The sequence below is a fragment of the Salminus brasiliensis genome, chromosome 3 (assembly GCF_030463535.1).
Source record: "Salminus brasiliensis chromosome 3, fSalBra1.hap2, whole genome shotgun sequence".
Taxonomy (NCBI): Eukaryota; Metazoa; Chordata; class Actinopteri; order Characiformes; family Bryconidae; genus Salminus; species Salminus brasiliensis.
This window is the reverse complement of record NC_132880.1, coordinates 27,829,867-27,845,306: the sequence shown is the minus strand read 5'-3', so window position 1 is coordinate 27,845,306 and position 15,440 is coordinate 27,829,867. Positions and strand designations below refer to the sequence as shown.

Genomic DNA, 15,440 nt, shown 5'->3' with positions numbered 1-15,440 from the left:
TTGATCTCCTAACCTCCTTTTTTTACGTGCTGGGAGTGCAGGAGACCAGCAGATATTGAGGGTTAACCCTTTGCCACGCAGAGGATGCGGCTCGTCAACGCTGCAGTGTGTCAGGGTTGCTTTGCTTTTTTTCTTGTTAGCTAGCTAGTTTTTTTTCCCGACTTCAATCCGCTTACTTCTGTTGTTCACCTCTCTCTACATGAATGACCCTCTCTCTCCGCTTTCCCCTCACTTTCTTCCTCACCTTTCCATTCTCTCGCTCTAATTCTCTTTGCCTCCCGCTTCTTAAGCTTATTGCAGCCATTCTTAATGCCCACGTAGCGTGACGTAGCCTATTCACTGCTATGCAAAAGCCCAGGTTTGAGGTGACATTAGGTGTCCTTGGCTGGTTGAATCTGCAAAATGCTCAGTTCAGCTCCACTCAGGCCCTTATTTTTGGACCTCGGGAAGGTGACCATTCCGCTATGCGATGAAGGAGATTTATTACACTGACACTAGGCTGTATGTTTGATGGTGAAAAATGGCAATGCTTCCCTTGACGCCTGCTAATGGAAATTGCATACATCATCACTGGATGCATTGTGAATGTGGAGAGGCAACTGCTGTCGTACACACGGGTTATGCCAGCGATCAAACCGCAGATATGCTGCCCATCACCATCATAGCCACTGGCCAAATTTTCTTAATGCTTCTGTGTTTTTTTTTTTTTTTATCGCTAAGGCTGCGAGTTCTGGAGGAGAGAAGAGCATCATTATCGTGCAGATGTTTCAGGGGCGGTGCAGCTGCTGAAACAAGACATTACAGCAAATGTTACTGATGAGAGCAGAGCGATTGCGTCTAGACGAAAATCATTCTGATATCAGATTAATTGTGGTTGTGAATAAAGGGTCTAGCTTATCTGAGGATTACACACCTAGTAGCGATAAGCTAATTGCCTGAATAGGTTTCTGAGTTAGCCTTAATATAAAAGTCACTGTGCCATTTTCACTGTGCCAGCATTTGAACCTTAGAATAACTAATGCTGTTGTTTAATGAAACAACTGAAATGTATTCACATAATAGCAGAAGTACATATTTTGTTAGTATATTTTTTCAATTCATGCTTTGTATCCACATTTTTTGTACCATGAGAAAACAAACACATAAAGGATGATTTTCTTCCTACAACAAATATTTTGTTTTACAAAGCTCACATCATAAAAAAATGATCTTTGTTCAGACTCAAATCCTTTTTTCAGCCTGTCGGGATGTGAGCGGGACAGATTTTCTGTATTAGGAGTGACAAAAAAGCAACATGAAATCTCAGAAGCACAAGTGGTTTCAAATTCAAACTGGATTTCTGGACATGCGACTCAGATTGACTTGTCAGATCAGCAGGGAGTAGCCATGCTTGATGCCACAATATGCTGAAAGACAGAGAGTTGCAGCTTTTAATAGAAACAAAACAAACAAAACCTTTTAATCAACCATTAAGTGAAAAAGGTTGTGTCTTTTCCAGCGTCAATGTACAATTATTATTTATAGTTTTCACCCGCTACCTTTATTATAGCTTCTTTTTTATCCAGGAGGCTTACTTTCAGTTTTTCAACAGAAATCCACAAGAGATCTTTCCAAAAATCTAAAATAAGGCCCTTTTACGGACGACCACATGTATACTAATGATGGTAGACTGTGATGCCGGGTGTGTTAAAGTCAGGGTGAACAATCAGAGCACTAGTGTCATGGTTGCAGACCAAACAAATGAGCATCAAGACAGCAGCAAAACAGTCCATCTTGTTCATAGCAGAACACAAAAGCTTATATGACATGCAGCAACACTCTGGCTATAAAAATGCAAAGTTAAAGGAAATGTATGGCGGAGCAGACCTTTTTTTAAGTTTGTCTAGTTGTATCCTAATCAGTTTATGCCCACAAAGAACCATGAACTATAGCTTCCCTCACTACTTACTACTCATGTGGAGGACGGGAATTTAAGAGCGCAGAAGCGGACAGGGAGCAAAGAAATACATTTATAAGTGCTAAGGAGTATCTAGCTCAGTTTGTTGCTTGGTGGAAAGGTCCCAAAGGTCTTTAAGTCTGCAAGTCGCAAAATCGATTCCCGATTGTTTTGCCATCAGTAGCTGGAGTCTGAGAGAGCACAACTGGCCGCGCTCTCTCCACATTCAATCTTAAGCAATGTTAGCTGGTGGGGTGGAGCTGGGGACCCGGTCCTTTCCTCTGGGCATGTCCTGCTTTGCATGTATCGGAGGAGACGTGTTAAGCATCATTAGATTACAACAAATTTTTATAAATTATTATGTTAGCATCAAAATGGCAGCAGCAAGTCTTTGTACGGTCATTTGTACTGTGGTGTGAATAGCATTTTTTGCTTTTTACCAAACAAGTAATCTCAAACACATTCACTAATGTTAAGGTCTGAGCTGAGGTGGTCAGTCTATTGTTCTGAGAATTCTAACAGCTTTAGAAGTTGGACTTAAGCAAATTTCTTCTTTTTTGTCCGTTTCCTTTTCTAATCAGCTCCACATCCTGTCATATCCAAGGCTTCAGCTGTTTTCTAACAGTGGAAGGATGTACAGGAACACCTATGAATTCAAGTGAAGCTTGAAATTCTCATCTCTCTCAAAGATGAAAGCTTTCTCTTGCAGGAATAGTGTTGGTGGTCTACAAGCTATTGCAAGAGTCACGTTTTATTTGTATCTTTGTATTTTTTTCTTTATTTTTTTTCTTTATCTTTTACTTTTTTCATTTACTTTTCTTTGAATTTGTCCTTCCTTGAGCGGGTGAATTGATGTATATCTAATATCCTCAGTAACATCTCCTGAAAAATGAATAACTTGATCATAAATGAATGCTGACCTCTGACTTTTACATAGTCCTGAAGGTAACATATCTTTTTTGACATTGTTGTATTTGTACAGCAACTGTGCTACTGAACAAATGAGCTTAATATTACTGGAAGAGCCTATTAGCTAGCGGTATCTGCTGAACAGGTCAGCCTACACAATGTCCTGTTCTGATCAGGGTGTATTTGAGAAGAAATGCAGTTCTGCCGTCAGATTTAAGGTAATAGTTCTGTTAGCTATATTTACAGGAATTAAATAACTAACACATGATTCATACTATAGAAAACAATATGAATATGCGAGCAAATCTGCAAATACAGTATGACCACACAAATCATTTCCTGCTCCTGTACTCTAAAATGTGAATGTTCACTCTAACAGTCTTTTTATATCTGATAGCAACTTGTGTTTGTGTCTGAACATATTTGGATATACTTATAAACATTTGTAAATATTTTATTGCCAATAATGCACTAAATATCAAAAGAAAAAAAGTTTATCAGGGTAAAAGAGAAAACTGTGCTGCAGATGAAACATGTAAAGACTGGTGAGAAAAACTGCCTGTACATTCTTCAGTCATTCATATTTGGTTATTTTGAGATTTAGCATAAAGCATCGCACTGTCATATAAGTGTTTCTTGGTAGAATTGGTAGAGTCCAATTAAATGTGTTGCTTTCCTGGCAAGGACACAACTTTTGAGCAGAACATTTTCAATAGGACTGACATTCAGACGTTGGGAAGATCAATCCGAAAGCTTAATGTTACCCTGCTTTATCCATAACACAACCACCCCTGCTTTGTGATTGGGACTGTTGGAACACCCAATTCTGTCCATGTTTGAGCCTTCTAGCTGAAGGTTTGAGATTATGCTGAAGAATCTTTCAGAAGAAAACCATTATGGAGCTTAAATGTGTCAGGGGTGACTGTAATTGTATGTTTACACAGAAATGCACTCCATTTACAGGTTCAGATCTGTCTCAGATCACCTCTGAATGTGGTTTGTGTCATCTGATCCACATCCAATCACATTGTGACTATGTTTTCACTCTGCTTTTCGTGTGATCAAATGAAATCCAAACATAATCCAATCACCTATTCCTATTAAATCAACCATGCTTTGTCCTCTACAACATCATAGACTTAAGTGTTAACGACATCCTGGACAGAGATGCATTTCGCCCATTTGAAACCGGGGCTACACTGTACATAAATGCTAAATGTTTCACATGAAATCTGTGAAATAGTCATAGCATGAACATTACATAAATGCTGTCTTGCTACCTCAGATGTGTAAGCAAAGTGTCGGCAAGGTGTGACAGGGGGGATTAAACCAGGGTATCAATTTGGGTGTTTCAAACAGTAACTCAGCAGAAGTGCCTTAAAACCGGGAAAGAAAAATCTTGTGACTGCAGTGTAGCATTAGCTGAGCCTTAAAGCCTCACCTCCCCTCTACATTTAAATCAAGAACTACTTAGCATAAAAAAGCTCGCAGAGCTTACTGTAGTGCTCCAGCTCGAAGCGATGTATCACTAAAATAGGTCGGGTTACATTTTGCATAGCATTGGCTTTACCTGAGAATCAGAGTTAGATCTGGCAATAGGTTTGGGGTGCCTGAAACTGCACACATGTTTTGCGGGAATATAATATATACAGTAGCCTGAGTACATCTAGTACTGAGAAAAGCAAAGTGCATCAGCACTCTTCTTAAACATGCACATACTGTGTGTATATATAGTCAACATTAAATGCACTGGTACTGGCACTGATTCAGAATTATACGTCTACTGATTCTGCAAGCGAAAGCATCTTTGACACTGGCTTAATGTGAAGAACAGAAGGAGAGATCCATCACGGTTTCAGGGAGGAGAGATCCAGCACATTTTTCTACAGTTGCATTGCTTGAAGGGAAAAACAAGGGAGGAAAAAAAAAGTGCTGAGAAACACAATTACGTTCCACTGACTCTGATAGAAGAATACATTTCTTCTCAGTAAATGACGAAATGGAACAATACTCCCAGCGAAAACACACCACTACAGCAAGCTGCATATTGCCATTTAAAGTGCAGATGCAGCGTAATGCAGTAATGTAGGCGATCACGCGCTACCTGTTACAATCAGAAAGGTCCTGCTAGAAACAACAGCTTCTTATTAGCTTCTTATTAACCCGTAGTACATGGCAAGAACATGCAGTTTCAACTATGAGTAAATTTCATGTCATGTGTATTTACATTGACTGTACAAATGCCATTCATGTGTTACAGCAAATTAGGGCTGCCCCTAACGCCCAGTTTTAAAGATTAATCTACAGATTATTTCATTGGTAAGTCCATTAACCTAAACGATTATTTAAATATATATATATATATATATATATATATATATATATATATATATATATAAAAAATAATAATTAAAATACTGTACATAATTAGGTGAAAAACAGTAGGTTTAAACAGGAAGTTCAGCATAATATTACTGTTTATTAATATTATAACTATTGTATATATGCCATTTACTACACAAAGAAATGTGCTTAAAACAATGGCTGAATAGAGTCATTAGATATGGGTTATATCCAGTCAAACCCAAAGCACATCAACGTAAAAGCCCAGATTCTAGCCTTAACCTTTCCTTTAGTCACATATTCACTGTAAATTCTAAAGGTAACAGACAAACAATAATTTAGCTTTAATAAAAAGTGCATTTAGTGGCTACGAGAACAACAGATTTAAAAAAGCTTCCCTACCAATGCTTAATAAAGGCTAGTTCATACCTACTGCAGATGCGAGGCCAAAGTGACGTAACTGTGGACTAAACGGCGTCCAAAGGACATGGCCACCAGTGTCGGTGGCGCAAGAGATATGAACATCGAGAGCTAAATGTTAAACCATCATTTGTGGACTAAACATGTTAACATGTACACATGTTAAGCTGCTCTGAATCAGGAGAGAGAAGCTGGTTAGCATAACAGTCTGCTTACCATAGAACATATTCAAGTCTGGCTGACACAAAGCCCACTTATAAATGTTTGGACAGGAATGAGTCAAGCAAGCGGTGACTAACGATTGGACGACTGCTGCTGAAAGGACAGATAGCAGGGGTTTGAATCCTTTTTGGATCTAGGTGCACAAACCACCTTTTCTTTCTTTAGAAACTTTTAGAAACCAATTTCGCAACCGAGTCAGACTCTGCTGCAGCCGCCATTGTTTTTGTTTTTTTTATTGTAGCTTTGAATGAAGCTGTCCGGACTGGAGCCAGAAACAGCTGACCTCATGGAGCAGTGCCGTAGTGGTAATGAGAAAAAGCGTTTGTTATTTGAACATAAGTGTTTTAGAGAGCTAAAAAGCTAAAGTAATTAAAAATGAAGAGAAATTAAAATAATGTTAAAGTGATGCATCAGTTTAAAATACTGATCTCAGCGCATTTTCAGCACCAGCGTCTACATTGACTAATTGCGGCAGCCCTACAGAAAATACATCACCGGTAGTTACGCAGTTGTTGCATGGATTGTTAATGCGTTCCAACCCAGTTATTTAGATACAGACTGCGACCTGAAGTCGTACTCCTCATCTACCCTTGTCCTGACACGAATGCTTCCTCAGTGCTATGTTTCAGATGTATGTATGAGATCAGCGCATGGGGTAAACATCCCGCCCGGCTGACATCTTAGCTTCACAAGCTCTCATTATACAGTCCTTTTACTCTTTGTACACAGCTATGGAACTTGGAAAAAAAGCGCTACTAGTAAAGGCCATGGCTGCAAATATTAGAAACAGGTGGAGAAATTCTTCAGCCTGCAGCTTTGCACCACCACGGTTAAAAACGCACCGGGCTACACTTGAACTCGAAGCTGCGCAATTGATAGTCTTGTGCCTTGGAGATACAGATTGTCTGCTGTAGCACATTACTGGCCAGACTGAAGTCCAGATGGAAGAAAACGATCTATTCTTAGCTTTCAGAAGCACTCAGGACGTTAAATGAACTCTGAAAGTCCATCAGTGGGGGGAAAAAAAACAGACTCAATAATAACAATCTTTGAAAAATCTCTACGTGGCCTAATCTTTAGAGCTTTTCATTTGGCTGCAGAATCGGCGAAGGTAAACCTCGCCCCGACGCATTTGATAGCAATTTCTAAAGAGTAACAGTGTGACATAAACAAGTTTGTTATTTTTCCACTTAATTTGAATTCCAATGAGTCTCCTTCCCTCCTGCTCTCCTTTTCTTGTGCCTGTACAATGCACCAAGATCAGAGCTCCAGCACCCTATCTTTGCATGAGAGCATTTAACCACATGATATAATTAATTACTGTCCTAATTAAGCCAATTAAACACCTCCTCCGCGCTCCGGTTGGTGGTTTGCGAAGAGTCAGAATAAATCTCTGGAGAGATGCCCTGTTCGAGCTTGCGTTAACTCCACTTCCTGCCAATCCGGAGTAGATGAGTGCTCCTCTCTAGACATTTCATTAAAACTCTAACCGAACAAATGGAAATTGGGCTTAATGTTCATCACGTGAGAGGAATGGGATGACTGAAAGGTGCAAATCCCCCTGTGCGGCCTGGTAGCTGGAGATGTGTTTGCATTTATATTTCGGTCATCTCAGTTGGCCTGAAATCATATTTGAAGCTGCGGCGAACAGTGGAATCAGCATGTGGGCCAAAGATGAATTATTCAGGATTTATTCAGGAATTCTTACAAACAGGCCCATTCCGCATTTGTGCAGAGTGGTAAACAAGTGTGAAATACAGTATGCAGAGATCTGACGTGTCTGTAAATGTGAAGCTAGCAAAGGAGGAGCTGAGGTGTGCTTTCAAACAGCTTGCCTATTTGATCCCACTTGGACATAACAGCACCTATGGTTATGAACGAGCGAGCAACACTGGAACAGAACGCATCCATTAGAGAAATACAGTATGTATGCATGTATTCATACAATTGAATGTATCCGGTGTTTATACACAGTATATAATCATATATAATTAGAAAATATATACAGGACTTTTACATACTACAACAAATTAATGCAGTACAGAGCTACATTTCAAGCTATTTATTAAATACACATTTATGCAAAAGGGTTGGGTCCAGATTTCATTAAGATGCCCTCTGCCTTCGCATAGATTTGCACAGATGCAGCAGCGACAACACACCTGATTTAACTTAATGAAGTATTGATTACCCCAGGTATTGGACAAGAACTACAAATATAACATTAGTGACTTTTTTTTGCGACTGCTTTTGTAAGTCTTGAGCCAACGTGTTTTTATTTTAAAGCATTTTTACTTCATATGAATTTGCAATTTACAAATCTTTGCTTTGTAAAATATTCTATTCTATGAGACAAATAACAAATAAATAAATAATAGTAAATATTAATACTGTCAACAAAATCTAGACTTTTAATTCATGAGTCAACTAATTAGCTTTATGACATTGTTACTCAAAAGTTTAAATATGCTACTTTCCATTTTAATAGCTAGTTTGTATCACAGTGCTTCATGGGCCTTAAATTCTTGTTCAACATTCGCTGCATCATTTGTCAATATTAGGAAAGATTTAAATGACAGTTAAAAGCAAATTAACTTGATTTATTACTTACCCATATTCGATGCATAGTTACATTTCCGGGGAGGTGCATGCCAGGCTACAGTATAAGACAAGGCATAGGGTACACAGCTACAGGTAAGTTAGGTGTAGGCTACAGCATAGATTTGACACAAAAGCATAAACTGGCATTCAGATTGGAATTAAGCCCTTTCGAACGGGTTCAGTTTTACATGGAGAGGTGGGGTAATGTAATATTACCAGAGTTTCTCAGCCGTTTTAGTCCCGTCCGAATGCGGCGTGTCAGTAATTTTTACAGACTGCATGCCCTGGCGCCTTTTACTTCCTGTAAAACGAGCCGTAAAATAACCTCAGGTTATATTAGTTCCATATTACCAAAATGACTAGCAGCACATTAAAACTATTGTAAAAGAGCCAGCATAATGAAGCCAGAATCACAGAAAAGGTGTGATCTGTTGATGTTAATACACTGGCTGCAGCATTCTCGACAATCTGTATCTTATCAGTCACCCTTTTTTGGCCAGTAAACAGAGAACAAAACAAATCTTGTGTACATGCATGTGCGTATGCGTGTGTGTGTGTGTGTGTGTGTGTACACCTTCAGCCATAACTTTAAACCACTGACAGGTGATGTAAATAACATTAATTATCCCGTTACAATAGCACCTGTCTAGGGGTGAAATATACATATCAAGCAGCAAGTGAACAGTCAGTTCTTGAAGTTGATGTGTTGGAAACAGCAAAAATGGGCAAGCACAAGGATCTGAGGCACTTTGAACAGAGCCAAATCGTAGGCTGTTTCCAGGACACAGTGGGCAGTTTCTACTAAAAGTGCTCCAAGGAAGGACAACTGGTGAACCAGCCAAGGCTCACTGATGCATGCCATGGAGGCCCCACCTCGCAACTAACAGGACTTAAAGGATCTGCTGCTAACGTCTTGGTGCCAGATACCACAAAAGGCCTTCAGAGGTCTTGCCTCACACCGGGTCAGAGCTGTTTTGATGTACAAAATATTAGACAGGTGGTTTTATTGTTGTGGCTGATCAGTGTATATATATTTATACATTCATTTAGGCACATATACTTTTTGCTACATAACTGACCTGGTGTGGCACGTTGTCAAAGCTTCTACTTACGTCTGGTCACTGGTGACCCTAGATGGCCTGCATAGTTGACTAATGCTAATTTGCATGAATTATTTGAATAACTAGACAGTGTTTTACTAAATTTAGATCTGGAGTGGGCATAATTTCCCCTGTGGCAGACAGCTGTATGCTGCTGATTACATAGTGACCTCAACAGTGTTTGAGGTCTGATCTGAATAACACTTTAACGCTTAACCCACAGAAATTAGGATTACATGCCTTGACTTGTCAGAACAAATGCTACGAACAGTTCTGACAGTTTCTGCACATTATTCATGCCACGACTGCCACTGTTTCCAACAGATGTTATTATGTATCTTATAGTGGAGCAGATTCTTGTATAAAGCATTCAGTTTTGCAAGTAAGCTCTGCAAGGCCAAAGCACTGTCACATATCAATATACAAGACAAAGGGAAGGGAATTGGGATTTGTTATGTCCTTATATGTATAATGGTTGTAAAATTATCCATTATTAATAGTGACAGATAATTTTTTCATAGCTAGAAAAGAAATATAAATACTTTTAGGGCATTACACTGACAAAACGTTTAAGTTTAGCTCATAAAACCGTCCATTCTATCCTTGTACACACAATTCGGAAGCAAACACACAGCATATCATCTTACATGACATGACACATTTTCACAGTGCTGACATAAAGCTTTGGCCCGGGTTAGCCAGCCGGCAAGAATCCAGTCACCTTCACAGAACCAGTGTCAGTGTGGCCGTTGCCATAATGTACACTGTGTCATCCTGTCACTCAGTTAGTTCTGTGACTGTGTGGATAAATGCTAAGGACTGACATTCCTCGGGCTTTGACGTGAATTCTCTGCTATATCTGCCACTTGGAAAAGAGGGGGAGGGGGGATACCATGAGGAAACGCAATACCCATTGTCATACTAATCGCTGCCAAATGCATTTGCAACCCCATGAATAGCACATTTTACTCCATTACAGATATTAATTTAAATTTTATATTGGTTATATCACTGGGGGATGACACAAGTAGTCAATTCAAGTAATATGGCCAGGCTAAATAACAGCAGTGCTCTTGTTAATCATACTGAAAACAAATTTAGCAGGGGGCTCCCGAGTGGCACGACTGTCTAACCGCTGACCCTCTCATCAGGAAATTGCTGGCTCAATCCCGGCACTGCCACAGCTATCTTCAACATTTGCGGGTATCCCACCCTCTCAGCACATGAATGAAATTCATGTAAGGGGGTCAGTGTCAGGCATATGGAGTGGGTAGGTAGTAGGTAGAAAAGAGCGATTCAGAGACTTTTTGGCCTTGCTGCTGCCAGTACAATAGTTACACTTAGAAAGTCGCCGTCCACTGCTACATAATAGAGGGTATGTCACAGGTGGCAGAGGTGACTGTGGCCACGCCCACTGAATGGCAAAAAGGTCCACAGTGGCAGTGTTAGTGTTTAGTGTCAACGTTGCTCACACAAAAAAACGAGAAAGAGCTGTTGTGAGACTAACTGTACAAACAGACTCAGCAGGAACTTTGAGACATCCTTTTACAGGCTGCTAAAAGCTAAAGAGAAGAAAAACTAATGGATTGCTGCAATTTACAGAAGTCACAATCTGACAACAGGTGGGGAAGAAACCAAGCACACTATACTTGTGAATTTAGCTAAGAGGAAAAGCAAGCCAACCTGGATGAACCAGTCTAGTAAATGTGCCTGAAACAGTTGAAAACACTCATTAGGACCAACTTTGTGATATGAGGTTTTATCCTATAAAAACGGGTGTGATTTAAGCCTTAGTTAGCTGGCTGTTCCTGGCTACACATCACTGTGCATGGACCAATGGTTCGTAAGTAAATTGGAAAATGGATTGCTGTAACTTGAGCAGATATTCGCTTGTTTCAGTCCCAGTTTGGCCGTTTTCCCTAATAAATGCAGCCGTATAGCCGAATGTTTTGCCACTCAGTCTGACTAAAGCAGTATGTTACAGCAAAACCGTGACATCAATGCATTCCCTATATAGTGGGGAAAATCCACCCTTTTTGACATCAATTGCAGAGTTACGGACGCAGCAGAACTGAATTGTCAACATGGCAGGCCAATCATGCAATGCTGCAAAAAGCATGAATGTAAAAATGTTTTTTGAAGTATTGTGATATAATTGCATATCACCTACCCCTACTTCACGGGTTCAATAGTAAACACAGCGGTTAAAACAATAATTATTTCAATGCTTAAATGCTTCTTTGCCTGGCTGAACAATTCTTCGCTGCAATCGTAAACCTCATAGTCTTTATAAAACATGGCATCGAAAAGGGTTTTTTTATTGTTAAGTCAAAAACCCCTTTTTTAGTATTACATAGAATCATTTTTGCTTAGGTTGTAGCTGTAGTAGTAGTGTAGTGGCACTTCAAAAGACATCCAGCAGCTAAACCGCTAGTGTGAACATGCTGAGTGTGATCAACAGCAGTCTAGGTGCTAAACCAATAGAACAGAGTGTACAATTAAACGCATAAAGAATTACTAACTCAATATAAAGACAGAAAGACTAGATTTTCAAGCATTGCTGTGAGCATTGGATTGCATTCCGCGACAAGATTGTTAGTGTGGACCGGATGTTGAATGATCACAACCTCACCTCATCCCCAACTCCCCAGATAGTTCCTAAAATACAGGATGGAGCACCATCAGTCCAGAGAACACTTAAAGAAGCTCTGTGCATTCATTACACGGGGTGTCCACAATCATTTGGACATATAGGGTTGGTTTTCCAAAGAGGGATTAAGCCTAGTCCTAGACTACAAGAAAAGGACAAGCCTAATCCCTGTCTGGGAAACTGACGTCTAGTGTATATTTATATTTATTTTGAAATATATGCTTAAAAAATGACTTGTAACTGAATGAATGTAAATAGACAGTACCCACCTCTGAGCACTGGCAGCAACAGGAAAGGGAGGTCGCTGGAGTCTATTCGATTTCAATTAAAATTCAGTGCACAGCTCTTTAAAGCTTCCATGAAATCAAGCTAACCCCTACAGTGGTGTGTGATTTGTTTCAGCGCGTACATGAGACATCTCTCATTATTATCCCAAATAAGAGTTTAGGAAGCTCTCACCTGAGGTTCCCTGCCCAGGCCAGCTCCTCCACCTACAGCCATGACTGGCACGCCGGTCTGCGCAGAGACAAACTCCAGCATGGGTGCCAGGGGGGCGCGGTTGGGGGGTGGTGGCTTTTCCTCCTCGAAGACGAGCCCTTGCAGCGGCGTGGTGGCTAGCAGCTCGCACAACTGCAGCAGCAGACTACCCGGGCTGCTCTCGTTCACCGCCAGCCAGATGACATTCGCAGGCCCCCACGGCGTCATCACGCTCTCACCCACCTGACCCGACCAGGCCCGGCTCGAAGCGCTCGCCCCTGTCCCCGGCCCCGCACCTGATCCCCCACCGACGCTCGTCTCCGGGAGGTGGGAGGAGCCGGAGTGGACCACGGCGATGTTGACCCCGCCCGAAGCCCCGCCCGAGTCCCTCTCTCTCTCCCGGGGTCGGAGCAGCAGCGGGGGGGACGGCCGGGCCGGCCCACTGCATGCCAGCACGGCCAGCAGGAACGAGAGGGCGGGCCTCACCGCCATTGACGAGGTGCAGAGGCAGTGGAGGGAGGGGGTCACCTAGCTTCGTTCAGGTACACAACCTAGATGAAGAGAGAGAGGGAGGGAGGGTAAAAGAGAGAGAGGGAGGGAAATTTGGGCTCGTTAGAGGAGAGGGAGGCAGATTGTGAGGAGTGTTGTGTAAGAACCCCTGAAAGCCTAGGCTTATTATTCAGATATCAACCTTATTATGAACTGTAAAATAAGGACAAGGGGGGCACAATGTAACATTTAGTTTTATACAAAATTATTTTAAAAGTATTTGAGTGAGATTGATCATATGTTCCCACAAGCAACCTGCACAATTCTGCTACAAATGGAAATCTAGGCTTTGTTTCCAGCACCAACCAATTAGGAAGCATTTAGACAAAATGGACGAGCGTGAGTTTAGCGACAATAATAGAGGACTGTGGAAAGTATTTTGACACCTGGACAAAATGCAACAGTAGTAACAATTTTTTACAATTAAGAATATACAATATTTGTTATAAATAATTTATTTAATTAATTCAATTAATTCACATTTACATTCAAACAGGGCTTGTGTGTGGCCTATTTGTCTTTGAATAGAAACATGCAGTGTTTTTCAACTAAATTAAATGATGGGTGTGTTTTGGGCGTAATGTTGAATAAACTAATCAGCGTGTCACGTGCCATTCCCTTTAAGAGCCAGGTCCGGTCTGACTTTGGTGGATTTCAAAGTGGTGGTGTACGTGTGTTGGGCATGCGCCTGTGTTGACAATTTACTGCCAATATAGCAATGAACATCTGACTGTTGCCATCTGCCTAGGTTGCGAACCTGTGTTTTCCATTGCCAAGATAGCAATACAGCAGAACTTTACCTGAACACACCTCATTTCGAGACCACCACGCCCATCGGCTTAGATATATTCGAAAGCACTGTTGCTATTTAAACGACGCAGGTAGAAGGCGTGAAAAATGACTGTTGGCAGGATGGAAGATAGCAATGAACATCGCAATGTGCCTTGCGCAGGGTATAAGATAGGGCCCAGTGTATTGTCATATTGCTCATCTCTAGAGGGATCTGTCATTGCTAAAAAGTCTGGAAAGTCCTTAAACAATGAATTATATTCTGGAATGTTTAAATCAAAACAGTTTTCCAACCTAAATCCATAAAAATATGCATGTAAAAAAAAATAGGATTAGCTAAAAGAGGCTGTGTCACTGATCTTAGACCACACTTAGGGTCTTAATGATGCCAAACATTTAGGGTTAAATTTAGGCTAAATTCTGGTGAAATCTGATACAAATTCCTGTATTATTTTAAATACTGCAATACATATTGCAGAAAAAAGTACTGTCCTTTTTTTCAGTTTCATGCAGCCCTAGTTCAATTGCAGTGGACATTCCTGCTCTTCCATATGTCTACATATGTTCTAGCTATTAAACTGACAGTAAAATATTTCATAATTATTTTGGTGGTAAGGTGGTACATAATAATATACACTATTTAGTTTGAGATCACCTGCTGTGTTAACACATTTGACACTTTACATACTATAATGTTTGTGAAATCTGTAAAAAAAAAAATCTGATTAAGCTCTGATTAAATGTTTAATAATAAGTGGATACTATTTTTTTATTATAGCTTTTTTTCTGATGTCTTACTATTTTCATTTTGCATGCTTCTACAGCTCTGAAAAGATTCCCTCATTTTTATTAAAAGCATCCTAGTGTGCTAATAATGAAACCTGTGAAGGTGAACAAGCATAAAATGCTGATTTCAAATGTCTGAAAGCCAAAGAAAGTTATGCAGCTGTAAAAATATATTGTTTCTAAATTGTTTTTGTGACATTGGCCTTAGCCCTGTGGCTAATCAGGCAAATCTTCAGCCATAGTACTTTAAATGTTCATACATTTTTAATATATTGCAAGCCATATCACAATCGTAATATGGGGCAATGCAAACAAAAGATCAGTATTTTACTGCAGCCCAAGCCCTTAGAGTTTCAAGGGGTTAAATAAAAAATTACAGCAGTCATCATCAACACAGGCTTTAAGTGCGGACGTATAGATTATAAATGAAATAGGGAGAGTGCTGTGCAGATGAGAGAGAGAGAGAGAGAGAGAGAGAGAGCAAGTACAAAATAATGGAGGAGAGCAAAATGCATTATGAGTACACGATAAGCAAAACACATCAACAAAGGGGAGTAGGAGCAGCATCCACCGCAAGTCAATGTATACCAATTAAGGGTCCACCAAACACAGATTGATCAAACTGCCGGGGGATTTTGAGGTCCAGCGCATGGGTCAG

General features: G+C 40.4%; 1 protein-coding gene across 3 annotated transcripts in view; it reads right to left on the bottom strand.

Moving 5' to 3' along the window:
• The window catches only part of grin2da (glutamate receptor, ionotropic, N-methyl D-aspartate 2D, a), a 113,422-nt gene that overhangs the window by 57,336 nt on the left and 40,646 nt on the right, over window positions 1-15,440 (bottom strand). For all 3 annotated transcript variants that reach the window (XM_072675819.1, XM_072675820.1, XM_072675821.1), the window contains exon 2: window positions 12,641-13,209. In XM_072675819.1, coding sequence (XP_072531920.1) covers window positions 12,641-13,150 — 510 coding nt within the window. In that variant the 5' untranslated portion in view covers window positions 13,151-13,209. The remainder of the gene's footprint in view (window positions 1-12,640; window positions 13,210-15,440) is intronic.